Here is a 20140-nt window from a genome sequence, read left to right as displayed (position 1 = left end):
TGCAGGAACAGAATTGCAAATCCTGTGCTGTTGTACCCACTGTGTAGTAGGCATGCAAATTAAAGCAAATGTTTCTGCCATCTTTCCTTCTTGTTTCCCCTTTTATTTATTTACTAGTGGCCCGGTGCACGGATTTGTGCACACTGAAAGGAAATTAATTAGAAGAAATATTTTAATATCGCTATTCACCCTTTCTCTGTAATAGAAGTGTCAACCAAATTCACAATCGACAGTGACAGATTGAAACATGTGCGATGGGTGCCAGCGAGAGCTTCGTATGTATCGCACACGCGCCCGTCAGCGTTTATTTTTAAATGGTCAGTGCGCGTCACATGTTCCAGCCAGTCAGTCGGTTGGACATACATACGGTCGGTCACTTAGCCTTTTATATATACAATTTATTTACTAGAGGCCCAGTGCACGACATTCGTGCACTTGTGGGGAGGTGTCCCTCAGCCCAGCCTGCGCCCTTTCACAGTCCAGGAGCCTCAGGGGATGTCCGACTGACAGCTAAGGCCCGTTGCCCGCAGGGAGCAGGCCGAAGCTGGCGGTCGACATCCTTAGCGCTACCACTGTGCTCGCCAGCCATCAGCCTGGCTTCTGCCATTCGGTCGTTCTGCTGTTGGGTCAATTTGCGTATTAGCCTTTTATTATATGGGATTTATTTAGTGTAAATCCTCACCCGAGGATATTTTTCCATTGATTTTTAGGAAGAGTGGAAGAGAGGGAAGAAAGAAACATCGATGTGAGAGAAACACATTGATTAGTTGCCTCCTGCACAAGCCCCGACCAGGGCCCAGGCTGGGGAGGAGCCTGCAACCGAGGTACCTGCCCTTGACCGGAATCGAACCCGGGACCCTTCAGTCGCAGGCTGGCACTCTGTCCACTGAGCCACACCAGCCAGGGCGTTTTCCTCCTTTTATTTTTTTTTATTTATTTATTTTTTTAATATTTTATTGATTTTTTTACAGAGAGGAAGGGAGAGAGATAGAGAGTTAGAAACATCGATGAGAGAGAAACACCGATCAGCTGCCTCCTGCACATCTCCCACTGGGGAAGTGCCCGCAACCCAGGTACATGCCCTTGACCGGAATCGAACCTGGGACCCTTGAGTCCGCAGGCCGACGCTCTATCCACTGAGCCAAACCGGTTTCGGCTCCTCCTTTTAAACACTTCCTCTTTTGAGAGGAGGGTTTGATTATAATTTGTGCAGAAGGGAGAAAACCCTGAGCAGTTGGGTGGTTCTTTTGGATTGGACGGGGCCCTGCCTTAGGGATTTGCACAGGCCGTCACCTGGGTCCTAAGGAAGGACGGAGGGGAAGGGAGGCTAAGACACTCGCCTGCAGTCCAGGCGGAGGGACGAGGACTTGAGACCAGGAAGTCTGCCTGGAGCCTCCTCCCAGGACGCGCGGCATCCGTGACCTTACACGTGGGTTCAGTGCCATTCCACTAAGAACTGGGGACTCGCAGCATCTTTTGAATTGTACCGCGTCACAGGCTTTTTAAATAGACATATTTTATTTAATTTTTTGAACAGGTAATACATTCACATGGTTCAAAAACCAAAACAGAAACGCTTTACAGTGGAATGTGATGTCTGTGTCCCCCCCTCCCCACCCCCACGGAGGCCTCTGGCCTTGCTCAGGGTCCCAGCCACACGGCGCGGGGCACAGACACATTTTACACTGAGTGGTGGCCCAGACGTGCTGTTTGCTTTTCTCATTTAATTTTTCCTGGCAGCTCCCCGGTATCACTAGATAGCTTTCTCTTCGTCTTTTTTTTTTTTTTTTTTTTTTTTTTTTTTTTAGTGACTGCTTGGTATTCCATTATAGGAACGTGCAATCACTTAACCAGCCCCCTATTAGTAACCATGTGGATCGTTACCAGACCTCACGTCGGTGTCATTTCACACGCATGTAATGATGCAGTTGTAGAATTCTGGGGCGAAAGACCGGAAAGACGTGCGTTTGTACGTGTGGAAGGTTTTAGAACGTTGCCCTTCCTAAGGGTCAGTCACTCACTCCCATTCCCACCTGTCATTCAGACCATGCCCGCTTACCCACAACCTCACAACATAGGCGTCATCAGGATCGCCGTTTTGACAGATGCAAAATTACAGGTGTGTGCTTGTAGTTTTATTGTAAGTACGGTCGACTGCTTTTGACGTTTGAGCCGCCTGCATTTCCTCGTTTCTACCTCTGGCCCATGTTTAGCCTGTCCTGGAATTCCTAGGAGTCATTTATCGGGACTTTGCTTATGGTGGCTTTGCCATGTGGTTTTATAGGGATTTCTGGACTTGGAGTCACACTTAGATTCCAAGTGGAATCTTCATTCCACAGCAGTAATGTCCCTGTATTTTCTTCTGGAACTTTTATGGCTTAGTGTGTGTGTGTGTGTGTGTGTGTGTGTGTGTGTGTTTTTAACCTAAATTTTTATTCCTTTCGAGTATATTCTGGCCTAAGGTATAAGTTATGGATGCAACCGAGTTCTTCCCAGATGACTATCCGGTCATTCTGCATCGTTTATTGAAGTTTGTCTTTCCCTCACTTTAGTGTCCAGTTTTGTATTGGCAGGTTGGTTTATTTGTTTTTCTAAAGATCTCTAACACTGAAGCGTCAGGATCCACAGAAACTGGCTGTGGCCCGGCCAGCATGGCTCAGTGGTTGAGCCTTGACCTATGAACCAGGAGGTTGCGGGTTTGATTCCCAGTCAGGGCACATGCCCGGGGTTGAGGGCTCCATCCCCACTGGGGGGCCTTGCAGGAGGCAGCTGATTGGTGATTCTCTCTCATCATCGATGTTTCTCTCTCCATCTCCCGTCCTCTCTGAAACCAATACAAATATATTTAACATAAAATAAAGGGCATCTTTAAATACGGTTGAAAATGGAAGGAACCCTGTTGGGGTTCCAGTCTTGTGGCCCCAGGGCCGGGGTGTTTATTACTGACCCCCTCTGGGACCCTCTCCTTGTTCCTTCAATGTCATGGGCGGTCAGTGGGCTGGGAAAGGTGCCTTCTCGCTGCCGTCCGAGGTGATAAGTGGATATCACACGTCATTGGGCTGAAAAACAAGGCCAAATCTCTGACCCCAGCAGAGGAGTCAACTCTGTCCACCTTCTTCCCATGATCCTTTGGGGGCAGACATTAGTGCCCTCCTGAGAAGGATCCCGAACCCGAGGCAACACTGAGATTCTTGGAATCCACTCACTGGGCCTTAACGACCTCTAAGGAACCCGTGACCTCTAGGTGGTCAGCTGATCCTCTGCTACCTTCTACCTTTCACCCCGGGCGCTGTCAGGAGGGTCGCCCAGCGCAGAGCTCTGAATCCAAGGGACCTGGAAAGGTAGGGATCTGAGAAACCCGTTTGTCCAAAAGCCTTCAAGAACCCTCAGACCATACGCTGTATACTTTTCTTATTTTTCCTCCCATTGATTTTTAGAGAGAGTGGAAGGGAGGGGGAAAGACAGAGAGAAACATCGATGTGAGAGAAACACATCGATTGGTTGCCTCCTGCACGAGCCTGGACCAGGGCCCCAGGCCAGGGAGGAGCCTGCAACCGAGGTACGTGCCCTTGACCGGAATCGAACCCGGGACCCTTTGGTCCGCAGGCCGACACTCTATCCCTTGAGCCAAACCGGCTGGGGCGTCTATACATTTTAAAGTGAATTATGCATCAATGTCTGTGCAAACTAGAACCTGTATTACAGTAACCTTCTCCAAACCCCCTAGTATAGTTTAGCATTATTATTTAAGTTATATAAAATACATTTTTATAAAAGTACAGAATTTTTAAAGTTTAAATTATACCCCTGGAAACAGGCGGCCGGGGCTCCCTTCTTAGTACTAAAATCAGGTTGTGTTGATCTACATTATTGCTTAGCCCTAGGGAGCCAGGAGAAACCTGTAACCGATAAAAATCAAGTCCTATTTCGTGAGGAAAAGTGCCCTAAAGATTCAGCTTTCGTTGCGTCCGTTTTTCTCAAGCTTCTCAACCGAGGAATGGTCCGTAAAGCTGTTAGCTGGTGCTACCCACGGCGTGGCTTGCCAGGATCCACGACCAGGTCCGGAGGTTAAGTCCCCGCGTGTGCCAGGAAGCTGTTCGTCTGCTGTCCCCAGTCATAGTAGTCGGGAGCGAAACTTCAAGAGAAAAAGGGGTATTTCATCGACGTGAAACACTGACCTTACTATCAATGACTCTGTGTAAACCACCGACAAGTCCAAGGATTTTTTAAAATATATTTTTATTGATTTCAGAGAGGAAGGGAGAGGGAGAGAGAGAGAGAAACATCAATGATGGAAGAGAATCGTTGATCAGCTGCCTCCTGCACGCCCCCTACTGGGGATCGAGCCTGCAACCCAGGCATGTGCCCTTGACCGGAATCGAACCTGGGACCTTTCATTCCGCAGGCTGACGCTCTGTCCACTGAGCCAAACCGGCTAGGGCTAAGGCGGCTTCTTGAAGCCCATTGTTCCATAAGCCAGTGCTCTGGGCAGTGGTGAGAGGTCCACGCACAGCCTACTCAACTCTAGAGCCCGCAGGTCCAGTGATCCCAGAGCCACAAACCCATCACGGGGGGTAACACAATGTCCTAGCAACGAGCGATCTGAATCCTAACGCAGAGTGCGTATCCTTCGCTACCTGCGTGTCTGTGCCTGTTTTATCATCTGTGACTACCTCATGGGGCTTTTTTGAGTTCCTACCTATAAACTGCTTAGTCCTTAATCGGCGTGGCTCAGTGGTTGAGGGTCGACCTATGAACCAGGAGATCACGGTTTGATTCCCTGTCAGGGCACATGCCCAGGTTGCAGGCTCCATCCCCAGTTGGGGGCGTGCAGGAGACAGCCCATCCATGAGTCTCTCCTCATTGATGTTTCTCTCTCTCTCTCCCTCTCCCTTCCTCTCTTTAATCAATAAAAATATATTTTTTTAAAAAGCTAACGAAAAAAAAAAAAAAAAAAAAAAAGCTAACGAGCCTTTAAGAATCAATCCAACAGACTCTTTCCCCAACCTGAGCGAGGCTCACCTTCCGTGAAGTCCCTGAGGGGCGACGTTCCAGGCGAGGTCGTCGTCGCTGTCGTATCTGCGAGGGTTGTCGAAGAAGTAGGACCTGGGGCTGAACCCGTGGCTGGGGACCAATCCCGGACTGGTCTGGAAAGACAGTGACTGGTCAGCGCGCCTCGGACACGAGGCTCGCGGGCAAGGAAAGGGGAAGCAGGCCTCCTGCGGGAGACAGGAGGGGTTCTTCTCTCCCGGGCAGAGGCCCCCCTAATTCTGCTGCAGAGCGTTTCTCCTGCTTTTATTTTGAGGAGGTTCTCTTTCTTTTACCACGTGGAAATCTTTCAGAGTTCTGCTTGCAACCATGACATATCAGACAACGCCCAGATTAGCCAAGCGCGATGGTCCCAAATTGGATATAAACCTGTATGATAATAATGTGGGCATTCCCAGCAATTTAAAAGAATGACATTAGCCGGGCCAGCATGGCTCAGCGGTTGAGTGTCAATCTACTAGTATAAACCAGGAGGTCACAGTTCGATTCCCGGTCAGGGCACGTGCCCGGGTTGCGGGCTCCATCCCCAGTGTGGGGCATGCAGGAGGCAGCCGGTCCATGATTCTCTCTCATCATTGATGTTTCTCTCTCTCTCTCTCCCCCTCTCCCTTCCTTTCTAAAATCAGTAAAAAACATATTTTTTAAAAATTAAAACATAAAAGTCAACCAACAGAGTCTGAAACAAAGTTGTTATGGGATGGTCTCTTTCTGGTGTTTCTTTGTCTGGTTTCGGAATAAGGGCAACGCTGGCCTCATTAAACGCGAGTGGGAGCCTTCCTTTCAGGGGCCTTGGGGATCAAGGGTCCAAAAGACTCCGTGAACTACAGCAATGTTCTACCTCACAACAGGCTGAAGGCGGCTTTCGATGGACAAGCTGAGAAAAAAGGCTCACGGTCCGCCTGTGTTTAGAACGGGGCGCTATTTCCTGCAAATACCAAACGGTTTACTCTACTCCAGCGGTTCTCAACCTTCTGGCCCTTTAAATACAGCTCCTCATGTTGTGGTGACCCCCAACCATAACATTATTTTCGTGGCTACTTCATCACTATAATGTTGCTACTGTTATGAATCGTCACGTAAATATCTGATATGCAGGATGGTCTTAGGCGACCCCTGTGAAAGGGTCGTTCGACCGCCAAAGGGGTGGCGACCCACAGGTTGAGAACCGCTGCTCTACTCACCAGGTCCTTGGCAGGGTTTCGGACGCGGAAGAAGTAAACGACCAGGGAGGTGGGCAAGAGCTCCCACACGAAGAGGACCACCCCGAACACCACGTACCCCCCGTCTCCCAGCTGGTTCTTCAGATCCGCCTGTGGAGGGAGGGAGGAGGTGCAGCCAGGGGCCGAGGAAACAGGCAGGACAGACAGTGCACCCAAGTCAGCTGCAAAGGGCCCATCCTTTTCCTTCTCTCTCCCGCGGCAGCCAAACCTAACCGCCCGCTCGCTCTTCAGAAACTCTGCATCTCGCATTCCATCTGTAACATGTCTCAACGGCACCGTGTTCTTTTCCGTCCACACGAATGACATGTGCACACGTGGCCACATGTTTTGCTCCTAGATTCTACGGGCTGCAACACACAGTCTCTATAAATAGACCCTAAAAGCTGCAGAATGTAAAGAATTGTGATCCTATTTTAAATCTGTTGTGTAAGCTCCCCTGGCTGTGGTGACTCAGTGGTTCAGCATCGTCCCATGGACCAAGAGGTCCTGGGTTCGATTCCCAGTTGGGGCACATGCCCAGGATGTGGCCTCAGTCCCCAGCGTGGGGTGTGCAGGAGGCAGCTGATCAATGATTCTCATCACTGATGTTTCTCTCTCTCTCCCCCTTCCTCTCTGAAATCAATAAAAAAGTATATGTATTTCTTTACTGCGATGGCTTCTCTGGGTGTTTCTCTTCCTCAGAGATCGACAGCTCCTGGAGGCAGGGAGGGAGAGAGGGAGTCTGTTCTCTCATATCCCCAGCTCTGTCTGGGGCCGGAGAAGCAGTATGTGTCAGGTGAGAAAATGCAAACTCATTCTCGCTTTTTCTGTGCTTTTGTGAACAAGGATGCCAGATGATATCTCACGACCTTTGTTAATCTGCTTTATAATTTATGCATTTCCAGAATAGATTACAAAGAGCGAGAGTAACACAGTGAGACCACTGGTAAAATGAGCTTTCACGAACACCTGAATGTCCTCAGTCCCCTTTGTCTAGATTTCCTCAAACGCTATTGGTACTCGTGCGCCATTAAAAAAAAAGTCTAGCCCTAACCGGTTTGGCTCAGTGGATAGAGCGTCGGCCTGCGGACTCAAGGGTCCCAGGTTCGATTCCGGTCAAGGGCATGTACCTGGGTTGCGGGGACATCCCCAGTAGGAGATGTGCAGGAGGCAGCTGATCGATGTTTCTCTCTCATCGATGTTTCTAACTATCCCTTTCCCTTCCTCTCTGTAAAAAATATCAATAAAATATATTTTTAAAAAGTCTAACTTTGTAATTTCATGTATTTTCAAAACCTAAATATAACTGGTTTTACCTGTGCAAATTTCACCCTGCAGTAAGACCATTTCCATTTCTACGGAAGCACTTGAACTGTAAGGAGAAAGGGTGTGTGTGCGTGTGCGTGTGCGCGCGCGCGTGTGTGTGTACTGGTTTCGCAGGTACTACGATCCCATTTTACAGATGAGGATGCGGTTCCCACACAGGCGACTCTCAAGGTCACCCAGCTGTTTAAGCAGCAAAAGCAAAGAACTTCACACTCTGCTACATGGGATGCCGCAGGGGACGCCCCGTCGCGCCCACTGACCTGGTCGGACACGTTGTACCAGTCGTAATCGAAGGAATGCACGTTCTTGCTCTGAGAAAAGGATAAGATGAACAGGTTGTAGCAGGCGCGGGAGGCGTACAGCAGGACGACGGTCACGCCGACGGCGGTCACCTGGCACACGGAGGAGCCCTGCAACGTGGGAGCCGTGAGGGGCGCACCCACTCCAGGTGCGGACTCCAGCCTCCTCCCCGACCCCTCCACCCTCGGGCCGCAGACCCTGCCCCGACCTCGCGTCCCACAGTCCTTCCTAAAACCTCCGGTGAGCTGCACACAGACGCTGCGAAAGCTGGGAGCGGATCTGCAGGTGCCTCCAGCAGGTTAAAACCTGGGCCATTTGCCAGAACAAGGAAGGCAGGCGGCTGGTTGACCATCTCTGTGCTTCCATGTCTCTGGGTCTGTTTTTGTTCATCAGTTTATTTTGTTCCTTAGATTCCACGCGGGAGTGAGATCGCGTGATGCTTTCTCTGACAGGCTTATTTCGCTTAGCATAACAGCTCAGAGGGAAGGCAGGGTGGGTGGTTGGGAAGAGATCAACCAACGAACTTCTATGCATATATGCATAACCCGTGGACACAGACAATGTGGTGGTGAGGGCCTGGGGGAGAGTGGGAATGGGCTGGAAGAGGTCAATGGGGAAAAAGGAGGATCTATGTAAAACTTTCAACAACAAATATGAAAAAAAAAAAAGGCCTGGCTAGTGTGGTTCAGTGGTTGAGCGTCGACCTATGAACCAGGAGGTCATGGTTCGATTCCCGGTCAGGGAACATGCCGGGTTGCAGGCTTGATCCCCAGTGAGGGGCGTGCAGGAGGCAGCCCACCCATGATTCTCTCTCATCATTGATGTTTTTCTCTCTCTGAAATCAATAAAAAGGTATTTTTAAAAATAAATAAATGAAGTAAAACGGTGGTTACAACCATGGCACCTCCAGGCCAGGAGTTCATCCTGCACGCCCCGCTGCCCCGAGCCCCCCCCACGGAACGCGTCTCGCACACCAAGTTCAGCGGCCTCCGTCCCTCCGCGTCTGGGCCTCAGCGGCGTGTGGCTAATCATTGGCAGGTCAGGTGTGAAGAGCACGGACCGGGCCACTATTTTTAGACCCGGCGGAAGGACGGCTCTCGGGCCCGTCTGCACCCTCACCTTGGACTCCAAGTAGATGTTGGCCAAGGACATCTTAGAGATCTTGTAGAGGCAGACGGAGAGGGAGACGGCGCACAGCACGAAGAGGGTGTCGTTGATGGCCACGCGCACGGAGACGATGGCCTTCCTCTCCCAGGTCCCCGTCTTCACCAGCACCGCGCAGGTGAGGTTCACCAGCAGGAACACCAGGCTGATGAGCAGCGAGGCCAGGTACAGGGGCAGCCTGGGAAGGGGAGAGGTTAGGGCACCACAGCTGCCCAGTCTGGGCCAATCTGGAAGAACACTGGTATTTTTATGGTGGAGCAGGACGTGCCAACGTTAACCAACACTTCTGTCTGTTTGTTTTAATCCTCCCCCGAGGATATTTTCCCACTGATTTTTAGAGAGGAAGGGAGAGGGAGAGACAGAGAGAAACATGGATGTGGGAGAAACACATCGATTGGTTGCCTCCTGCACATGCCCCCGACCAGGGCCCGGGCAGGGGAGGAGCCTGCAATCGAGGTACCTGCCCTTGACTGGACTCGAACCCTTTGGTCCGCAGGTTGATGTTCTATCCACTGAGCCAAACCAACTAGGGCTTTTTTGTTTGTTTATTTTAAATATATTTTTATTGATTTCAGATTAGAAAGGAGAGGGAGAAAGAGAGAGAAACATCAATGATGAGAGAAAAATCACTGACTGGCTGCCTCCTGCAGGCCCCACACTGGGGATGGAGCTTGCAACCCGAGCATGTGCCCTGACCAGGAATCAAACTGTGACCTCCTGCTTCATAGGTCGACGCTCAACCACTGAGCCACACTGGCCGGGCGACAAACACTTCGGTGGTGGGCTCTGGAGGCGGGCGGTCCAGGACTCGAATCGCAGGCTGTGCCCTTAGGAAGGTGCCCGAGCTCTGGAGCCCCACGCCCGGCCCCGGGCAGCCTGAGGACCGAATGCCACGGACATCACCGTGAACGAGGACTCGCCCGGAGCACGCGCTCGGCTCGGAGCTGGTTCCACGAGCAGCTCACCACCCCGCCCCCTGGGAACCTGGGCAACATCAACCTGCGTGAGCCTCGGTGTCATCAACTGAAAACACTAAATAACAGCGACTCCCGTCGGCTGTGGCCTCTCACCTCACCCAGAGCCTCTCCCTTCACCCAGAGCCTCTCCTTTCACCAACAGCAAATTCTAGAAAACGGCTTCCTCCACGGGGTCCACGGTCCCCTGCCACCCCAATCTCTCAGGCTCCACGACTGACTCGCCAGCTCAAGGGTGTAACCCTCGCAGCGCCATCTCCCCAACCTGAGCTCCCGCCGCCTCCTGCTCCGAGCCGTCCCCAAGGAGCCCTGCTTCCTCTTCCTCTTCTTGCCCCGAAGTGACGAAGGCACCGGGCTCCCCCGCACCCCCTCTTCCTGTGGCCATGGCTCCTGTATGACCAGGTCATCTCTGTCCTGGTCCAGACCACGTGCCAACTAGCAGGCCATCGCAGTGGCCACGGCCACGCTTAGCTCCTAATGCTCCTCCTCCAGTTCCCAATGAACACACTTCCACCGTTATTTCCAACATAAGATTTCAGACTCCTGACTGGAGATTTCTATCACACTCACACTCACACATACAGTCATACTCACATATACACACTCACATTCACATATGCACTCACACATACATCCACACACTCTCACATGCACATACATGCACTCTCACACAACCACATACACACTCGTGCACACTCACACATGCACTTGCACATGCATGCACTCACACACACTCACACTTACTCGTGCACACAGACACACATGCACACTTGTGCATGCTCACACACACACACACACACACACACTCATGCACACTCACCCCAGGGACCTGCCGCCTGTCGGGGGGGCCCCCGCGGGGCCGCTCACCTGCTCCCCCGGGAGCCCCCGGCACTTACCGGTACTTGAGTAACTCTGGAGAGTACTTGGACTTGGCCTTGAAGATCACCTGCAACAACAGGACACATGGCGCTGGGGACAGTCCCCTGACACCATGGAGATGACACCGCCGCTCGGGACTCCCTCCCCCTCTGCACAGGCCCTGAACGTGGCGTTATTACACAGGCGGCGGGCGCACACTCCTCCTCTCATTCACACACACCCGGCCCCATCCTGCCTGGTCTCCAAACCCTTCTGCAACCCGTTTGCTAACCCATCGTGACATGTCTGCCACGTGTGGACGCCGAAACACAGCTCCAGGTCACGGTCCTCCCTGAGGCGTGGCAGCCCACCGTATACGGGCCACAGCTGTGTCCACCTACGGCACGGGGGCATCTAGAGGTGCCCAGAGTGTGGACGCTGGGGCTGCTCCCCTGGCTTCGCATCCTGGCCCCACCAATGCCTAACCTCTCTGTGCCTCCAGTCCCTCATCTGTTTTTTTTATTTTTGGTTAATTTTCACCCGAGGATATTTTTCCATTGATTTTCAGAGAGAGTGGAAGGGAGGGGGAGAGCCAGAGAGAGAAACATCGGTGTGAGAGAGACACATCGATTGGCTGCCTCCGACACCCGCCCTTACCAGGGCCAGGGATCAAGCCTGCAACCGAGGCACCTGCCCTTGACTGGGAATCGAACCCAGGACCCTTCAGTCTGCAGGTCGATGCTCTAGCCACAGAGCCAAACCAGCTGGAAAAGGGGATGAGTAACAGTCCGGGTGGGTTTTTGTGAGAAGGAGGTGGACGGGCACCTGGGGACAGGGCGTGCCGCCGCTGCTGCTGCCACTCATCGCGTGTGTTCTTAAACCACGATTCCCAGGGCACACACTGCTCAGCTGTGACACGGGCGCTTTCTCGAGCATAAAGGGAACCTCCAGAGCCCAAGGGTTAGGCACGCCTGACACATCTGCTATTTTCTCCCTCGGTTCCTCTGTGCGCACTTCCTCCTGACAGATTGCAGAAGTTACGCAAACCTGCGGGCCTGGGGGCCTGCCACAGCCCACGGTGAGCAAGCACGGCTCTGGCCGGCTCAGGGTGACTCAGGGGTTGAGCGTCGACCTATAAACCAGGAGGTCACAGGTTTGATTCCTAGTGAGGGCACATGCCTGGGTTGCGGGCTCGATCCCAGTAGGGGGCGTGCAGGAGGCAGCCGATCCATGATTCTCTCTCATCATGGATGTTTCTCTCTCCCTCTCCCTTCCTCTCCTCTTCCTCTTCTTGCCCCAAAGTGATGAAGGCACCCGGGCTCCCCTGCACTCCCTCTTCCTGATGGCTCCTGTACAACCAGGTCATCTCTGTCCTCCACGCCAACCAGCCGGCCATCGCAATCACCACGGCCACGGCCACACTTAGCTCCTAATGCTCCTCCTCCAGTTCCCAACCCTACATAATAAAAGGCTAATATGCAAATCGACCAAACGGTGGAACGACCAGTCGCTATGACGCGCACTGACCACCAGGGGGCAGACACTCAACACTGGAGCTGCCCCCTGATGGTCAGTGTGCTCCCACAGGGGGAGTGCCGCTCAGCCAGAAGCTGGGCTCACGGCTGACAAGTGCAGCAGTGGTGATGGAAGCCTCTCCCACCTCCGCAGCCGTCGGACATCCCCCGAAGGCTCCTGGACTGCGAGAGGGCGCAGGCTGGGCTGAGGGCACGAATTTCGTGCACCAGGCCTCTAGTAAAAATATTAATCTTTTTAAAAAGTAGTATTTGGAGAGATCATACACATTTATTCGTGGACTGGAAAATACGCTGATAAGCAGGACTAATAAGAAGGCTTCGGTGTAGATCCATTCTGATATAATAGCTACTAAAAACAGTACAGATGCTATTTCCTCCAAATTTTTAGTCAGGGACTTTCACTACACCAGTGAAATCTATCCTTTTTCTACCTTTCTTTTCTCTTTAATTAAAAAAATATTTTTACTGATTTCAGAGAGGAAGGGAGAGGGAGAGAGAGAGAGAAACATCAATGATGAGAGAGAATCATGGATCAGCTGCCTCCTGTGTACACCCTACTGGAGTGAGTACCTTGCCTCCCATAAAGAGGGCCTCTGAGCATCGTATCTCTCTTTCCTGTGGTCAATGGTGTGAGGTTCAACAACCCATCCCGCGGGACCCCGGGCACCTGGTGGGGCAGCTCAACCGCTCGCTGCAGACCCTCAGGGACCGTCTGGAGAGCCTGGAGCACCAGCTCCGAGGGAACGTGTCTACCGCCGCGTCTCTCTCCACACGGGCTTCCCAAAATGGAACAAATCCTCATCTGCAACAGGGTCACTTCCTCCGGGAAGCCTTCCCAGACCACCCACCCATCGCCCACTCGGGCTGAGGCTGGGTGCACCACCTGTGTACTCACAGAGCATCTCTGCACAATTGTCAGTCTCTCCACTTAGAAGTTTCCTTAGGACAGAAGCCACCAATGTCTTTCCAGTACTTGCCTGGACATCCCAAACTACCTTTCTGTTTTCTCATCCCGAAGGAATGTCGTTTGTCACCAGAGGCCTGGGCTGTGACGAATGTTGCTTCCATAAAGGGGGCCTCCGAGCATCGTATCTCTCTTTCCTGTGGTCCATGGTGTGAGGTTCAACAACCCATCCCTCCCTTTGGAGGTCATCTCTCTCTCAATCTATTTTTTATTGATTTCAGAGAGGGAGGGAAAGAGACAGAAATATCGACAATGAGAGAGAATTGTTGACCGGCTGCCTCCTGCACGCTCTGTCACCCCCCTTCTCAGCGCCCTGGTTCTGCGACGGCCCCTCACCCCACCCCCCCAGCCCCCTTGTGGATCGAGACCACAGCCTGGGCATGTGCCCCGACCGGGAATTGAACCGTGACCTCCTGGTTCATAGGTCGACCCTCAGCCACTGAGCCACGCCGGCTGTCCCGTGAGACAGCTCTCAAATTACCCTCGGCAGGGGGCATGCTGGGTGCCCTGCCCTGGGGCAGAGTCCTGGTGAAAACGGACATTTTCGTGCCTGGAAATCACCTGAGAAGCAGAGGCGGCGAGGATGTGGCCGTGGCCATGTTATTAAACTTTATGCAACGCTAAACACAAGTGTTTGCAAAGTACTTTACAAAGACTCCACTTTCATTAACTCCACGGCGACAGCGGCCAAGCCCATCCGCATGTTCCCCCATTAGCTTATTAACAACACTCCCCGTAAAATGATTCCTGTAAAAGCACCCCGGTCAGTGTCTGGGCGCACGCGTGGGCCTCACCCTGGGCTGCAGCAGCTCAGGGGGCCGGGTGTGGCACTTTGGGGAGGGAGTTAGCAAGTCCTAGCTGGGGGGGGGGGGGGGGGGGGAGGTCCTGGGCTGGAGGCTCTCAATGTCCCATCCAAACAAGGACCGCCCCTCCCACCTGCTATCACTCAGAAAGCCAGTCTGGCCCTAGCCGGTTTAGCTCAGTGGGTAGAGCATCGGCCTGCAGACCAAAGGGCCCAGGGTTCGATTTGGTGAAGGGCCTGTATCTCGGCTGCAGGCTCCCCTCGCCGCCCCACCCCCACCCCACCCCCGCAGGAGGCAACAAATCCATGTGCTTCTGTCACATTGATATGTCTGTCTTTCCCTCTCTCTTGCACTCTCCCTAAAAATCAATGGAAAAATATCCTCAGGTGAGGATTGGGAAAAAAAAAAAAAAAAGGCATGCAGGTGACCTTTCCAGGCTGGGGTCAGAGGTGGGCGGAGAAATTCTAGAGTTCCAGTCCTCCAGTGGGTACGCCTGCCATCGGTACCAGCTCTGACTTGTGCAAGAAGATGCTGCCCACGTCCTGCGTGGAGAGGGCCCCACCCCCATCGGATGGTGCCTCGCTGGGAGCAGAGACTCACCGGCGGCTTCCAGCCCGCGCCGGCCTCCTCCCCCTCTTTCGGGGAGGGGAGCGCATCACCTGAGAGAGAGAGGCCAGCAGGCAGGTAGAAGAGGCTCAGACGCCCCAGAACCAGTGCCTTTGCCCCCCTTCTCAGCGCCCTGGTTCCGCGATGCCACCTCCCCCTCCCCGTGCGCACCGAGCGCCGCGCTCGGCCACCTGCCAGGTGCGGGCGCCTCCCGCTCGCCCCACGCACCTGCGTGAAGTACAAGTTCATGAGCGTGAGCGTGAAGAACTGGAGGCACACGGGGAAGCAGTAGAGCAGCCAGAAGAGGAAGGGGCCGAGCGCGTTGGCCGCCACGAAGTCCCTGAAGTAGAAGGAGAAGAGGACGGTCCGCAGCGAGGCCCAGAGGAGGCAGAGGAAGAGGAAGACGCTCTGGTAGCTGAGCCGCTTGTGGCCGTAGCGCAGCACCAGCCAGAGCTGCGCGTAGATGAAGGCGAAGAGCAGCGAGTAGAAGGCGGTGTAGACGCCGGTGAGGCCGAGCTTCACGTAGGGGGGCACGGCCGGGGTCAGCGTGGGCGGCAGCGAGTCGTTGCGCAGCGGGTCCCAGCGCGGGGCCGCCATCGGGCCGGGGGCGCAGCGGCGCGGCCGGGGGCGCGGGCCTCATCGGGGTGGGCCGTCCGCGCGGGGGTCTCCGCGCATCGCTCCGCCCGGGTCCGGCTGCGGGAGGAAAGACAACAAGGCGACTTCCTCCCGGCACCACATGATGTACGGGGCGGCCTTTGTCTGGGATTGGCGGCGCCGCACCCCCGCCCCGCGCGCCTCCGCACGCATCGCGCGCTCCCGCCCCGCGCGCGCCCCACGGCAGTCCCGTGGGCCCACGGGCGCGCCCCACCCTGGGCGTCCCCGCCTCCCCGTTCTGTCCGTCCGTCCCCCCTGCGCGTCCCTGCCCCCCCCACCCCCCCCGTCCCGTTCGCCATCCTGCGCGCCCCCGCCCCGCGCGCGTCCCGCAATGCGCGCCCCATGGCCAGCCCCTGGGGCCCACCCGTCCCGGCCCCCACACTGCGCGCCCCGCCCTCACCCTGCGCGTCTCCGCTGCGCGCACCCCCGCACTTCGCGTCCCCGCCCCGCGCGCCCCCAAGTGCCGCGCCCCTTGCCCCGTGCGCCCCCGAAGCCCCCGGTTCCGCGCCCCCCACCCCCGAACCCTCCCAGGCCTCCCGACCATCTGCCTCTTGGGGACAGAGCTCAGCGTCTCGCGCTTTCTGATGATTCCTTGTTGTTTTGCAGAAGTTCAAGCTTTTCGAAAACACCAAACTTTGCAAGTATTTTTTTCCTTTAAAACGAAAACTTTACGGCTCCGTGGCTGCGCACGCTGGGGTGACGTTTCTTTCTAAATTCAGGAATGCCCAAGGCAGGGTTGTGTGCTTGAGGTCCAGTTTGTGAACTCGGAAGGAAGGACTGGTCCCAGGGGCGGCCATAGGCTCCCGGAGACCCGCGCCGTGCGCCCTGGCACACCGTGTGCGGGGTGGGGACGCTGCACCCCTCGCCTCCTCTCAGTGCACGGGGCGGTGGGGGCGGGGGAGGGGGGCATGGGGAGGCCAGTGAGCGCGGGCATCAGTGGCCAGAGCCGCAGGACTTCCGAGGGAAGTGGCACCGCTCTCTGGTCCTGCCTCCAGTTACAATGCAGCCCGCCTAAGTAGGACGGTCCCTCCTGGACCAACAAGTCCCTGGTTCACCGTGGCTGAGCGGGCATGCCCCTGGGGCGCTTCTCTGCCTTGTCCTGGGGGTGCCCGCAGTGTAGAGCGCTCAAGGAGGGGACGCCCAGCTTCCTCTGGTACCCAAGATAGGGACCTGATTCTTCCAGCGACCTGATTCTTCCTCAACTTCCCAGGCCAAGAAAACTTTCTCCACACTAGCTTCCCAAAATGGAACAAATCCTCACCTGTAACAGGGTCACTTCCTCCGGGAAGTCTTCCCAGACCACCCACCCATCGCCCACCCGGGCTGAGGCTGGGTGCACCACCTGTGTACTCACAGAGCATCTCTGCACAATTGTCAGTCTCTCCACTTAGAAGTTTCCTTAGGACAGAAGCCACCAATGTCTTTCCAGTACTTGCCTGGACATCCCAAACTACCTTTCTGTTTTCTCATCCCAAAGGAATGTCGTTTGTCACCAGTGGCCTGGGCTGTGACGAATGTTGCTTCCATAAAGAGGGCCTCCGAGCATCGTATCTCTCTTTCCTGTGGTCAGTGGTGTGAGGTTCAACAACCCATCCCTCCCTTTGGAGGTCATCTCTCTCTCAATCTATTTTTTATTGATTTCAGAGAGGGAGGGAAAGAGACAGAAACATCAACAACGAAGAGAATTATTGACTGGCTGCCTCCTGCACGCCCCACACTGGGGACGGAGCCCGCAACCTGGGGAATGTGCCCTGACCGGGAATCGAACCGTGACCTCCCGGTTCATAGGCCGATGCTCAATCACTAAGCATTATAGGTCTTGAAGCAAGTGAGGAACAGTGTCCCTACGCTGGGAGAAGGGAAGCTGTGTGCTTTATGGGTCCTCAGTCCCATCGTATGCCCATTCAGAATCTCCCGATGCTCTCTGTTTCCAGTCATTTCCCTGATTATCAGTGGGAGGAGAGAAGGTTGTGAAGCTGCTAACAGATGTGAATCAGGAACCCACAGGTCTCCCTTTTGGTTTCGTTGTGGTTGCAAAAGATAAGGTGTTCTCTTCAGAGTCGGCGGGTCCATGGTTTTCAGACTCGCTGGAACCAGGTTTGAAGACTCTGCCATTCACTTTTGAAGCTTTCTAAACCAGGTCACCTACCCCTCCATCCACAGTTCTGGATTCTGGGTGCCTCACGCCGCTTTCCCTGTTTTTTGCTGCCTTAACTTCAGCGGGTCCTTCACTGTTCCCGGCGACTTGTGTCCTGAACTGTCTTAAAGCCTCTTGAATTTTTGTTGTCCTGAGATCCAACCAGACCAGGTCATCAATCTCAAATTCTCCCCATTCCTTGAGGGTGTGTTCCTGCCACCACTCCTGGTATCAATTTCTGAATTTCTCAGGATTCTAGATTGCAAGCAACAGAAGTAGACATTGGCTAATTTTTTTTTACCCCCCCTCTCTGCCTTTATCGTCACAGTGTTCTCTCTCTGTCTGCATCTCTGTGTCCAAAATTTCTTTTTATAAGGACATCAGTCATGTTGGATTAGGACCCACCCTGATGACCTAATCCGGTTTTTGTGTTTTTTTTTAAACTTTGATGAATTTAAGCAGAAAAAGAATGTATTAAAAGCCATGTTAGGTAGCTCGTGAAATCTTCAGGATTTCAGAAAGAGGAGTGACGGGGAAATATGCTGCAGAACTGGTTTGACGACACTGCTCCCACCCCTGGCTTGGACATGCTGGTTTGCATCACTGACCACACAAAGCCGGACACTGGAAACGGCCTGTATTCGCTCGGAATGGAGACAGTTGCAAAGAACAGAAAACCTGGCATATAGTTTAAAAATAAATGCTTGTGCCCGGCCGGCATGGCTCAGTGGTTGAGCGTCGACCTACGAACCAGGAGGTCACGGTTTGATTCCCGGTCAGGGCACATGCCCGGGTTGGGGGCTCGAGCCCCAGTGTGGGGCGTGCAGGAGGCAGCCGATCAATGATTCTCTCTCATCACTGATGTTTCTCTCTCTCTCCCTCTCCCTTCCTCTCTGAAATCAATACAAATATATTTTTTTTAAGTTTTCATTTCAGACCATCCTTTATGGTGACTTGAGGTCTCTGAGTTTGTAAGGCCCCCACACAGGTCTTCCCTGAGCTCGTCGGGTTAGCGTGTGGCCTCTTGTCCGCAGGTCGGTGGTGAGGGCTGTGGGCTGGGCTGGCCCCCTCCCCCTTTCCCGTTCCCTCTGTGACAAAGCGACTCAGAGGCACGTGGCCCTGAGACGAGCAGCCACTTAGCAGACATGTGAGTGGCTCCAGGGCTGAACATCACAGGACCAAGAGGGAAAGAGGAGGAAGTAGAGTTGGGGGGAGAGGGGGAGGGCTCTGGAGACAAGCGGGAACTAGGGGTGTGGGCAGAACAAGAAGGGTTTGGTAAAGGGAAGAGAGAGGCTCTGACCTCACAGGCTGCGTGGGCTGCCAGGAGGGAGAGCGAGCAGGTTTGGGACCATCCCCAGGTCAGGACGGGGGCTGGTGCGGTGAGAAGGCTCGAGGGAAACCAGACAAGCAAACCCGCCAACCACCCTTTGCAAGGTGTTAGAATAAGACCTTTCACACACATTGTTTCGTGAATTCCTGCGCATTCTCCGTCGAAGTATCATAGGGTCCAAACTCGGTTCTCCAACGTCTCCCATCGCCAACGATTCACTTGTCAACCAAGTTGTTCACGGAAAAAATGTCCAATCAGGGCAGAGTTTAGGGCAGGAAAGAAATGTTCTTCTACTCACCAGAGACTCTCAGATGGTACTCAGTAATGAAAGACAGATTAACAAGGCCAGAAAAACCCAAGTTTATTAAAGTGTATACAGTATCTCATGTGCACATGGGAGAGAAACACTCGAAGGGGTGGCTTAGAACTCCAATCAACAGCATGGGCAAGAGTAGGTTTACAGGACTGTCCACTTTTGAATACAATAATTAATAAATAATAACACAAGGATACTCTCGCTCGGATGGTGTGGCTCAGTGGTTGAGCCTTGACCTATAAACCAGGAGGTCACGGTTCGATTCCCGGTCAGGGCACATTCCCAGGTTGTGGGCTTGATCCCCAGTGGGGGGTGGGGGGTGTGCAGGAGGCAGCAGATCCGTGATTCTCTCTCATCATTGATGTTTCACTCTCTCTCCCTCTCCCTTCCTCTCTGAAATCAATAAAAAAAAATTTTTTTTAAAGGAAAGTAACCCGTGAAACAATTGTGGAGTAAGAGATGGAAGGTGGACGGATCTGGCGGTAGCTGGCTCAGAGATGCTGGACCCCAGAGGCCTGGCGTGCAGGGCCTTGTGGTGCGTGACCTGGGTACCCAGAGCGTGGCTCTGAATCCACAGCCGGTGACACAGGCCAGTTCAGTTTCCCATTGACCCTCCGTTTCCTAATCTAGAAATTACACCTTATGCGTTCTCCCCCTTGTGTGGCCGTGAGTGTTAAACGGAGTGAGGTCGACGCAGGAATGGAGGCGGCCGGGCCCAGGGCCGCAGGGCTGAGGTCCCAGGGTCTGTGGCGGCCACCGGCTCAGCCTCCTGGCTCACAGCCAGCTCGGGATGGGGTGGGAGGAGGGAGGGACAGCCGTCCAGATCTGTGCCCCCTAATTAACAGGCGTGACTAAATGATAGGTGGGTTTTGTGGGAACCACAGACAAACCACTGAGGAAGCCCTGTGGGTTTGAGAGGAAGTCC

General features: G+C 53.9%; 1 protein-coding gene across 3 annotated transcripts; it reads right to left on the bottom strand.

Moving 5' to 3' along the window:
- Positions 1 to 1384: 1384 nt before the first annotated feature.
- Positions 1385 to 15543, bottom strand: GPR137B (G protein-coupled receptor 137B). Of its 3 annotated transcripts, none has more exons than XM_070401418.1 (8): positions 15007 to 15543; positions 14773 to 14831; positions 10909 to 10958; positions 8994 to 9216; positions 7835 to 7885; positions 6231 to 6359; positions 5023 to 5147; positions 1385 to 4135 (listed from the first exon to the last, which is right to left on the bottom strand). In XM_070401418.1, exons 1-8 carry the CDS (start codon positions 15416 to 15418, stop codon positions 4069 to 4071), a joined length of 1116 nt encoding a protein of 371 aa, XP_070257519.1. In that variant the 5' UTR covers positions 15419 to 15543; the 3' UTR covers positions 1385 to 4068. The 3 variants fall into 3 exon arrangements, with proteins under 3 accessions (XP_070257519.1, XP_070257518.1, XP_070257520.1); XM_070401417.1 differs by having other exon boundaries at positions 7835 to 7984; positions 15007 to 15541; XM_070401419.1 differs by lacking the exon at positions 14773 to 14831 and having other exon boundaries at positions 1387 to 4135; positions 7835 to 7984; positions 15007 to 15539.
- Positions 15544 to 20140: the final 4597 nt, after the last annotated feature.

The sequence above is a fragment of the Myotis yumanensis genome, unplaced genomic scaffold (genome assembly GCF_028538775.1).
Source record: "Myotis yumanensis isolate MYYU_CA2020_CCGP unplaced genomic scaffold, mMyoYum1.0.hap1 SCAF_22, whole genome shotgun sequence".
Classification (NCBI taxonomy): Eukaryota; Metazoa; Chordata; class Mammalia; order Chiroptera; family Vespertilionidae; genus Myotis; species Myotis yumanensis.
The sequence above is the reverse complement of the archived record's forward strand: the minus strand, read 5'-3'. Positions and strand labels throughout refer to the sequence as shown.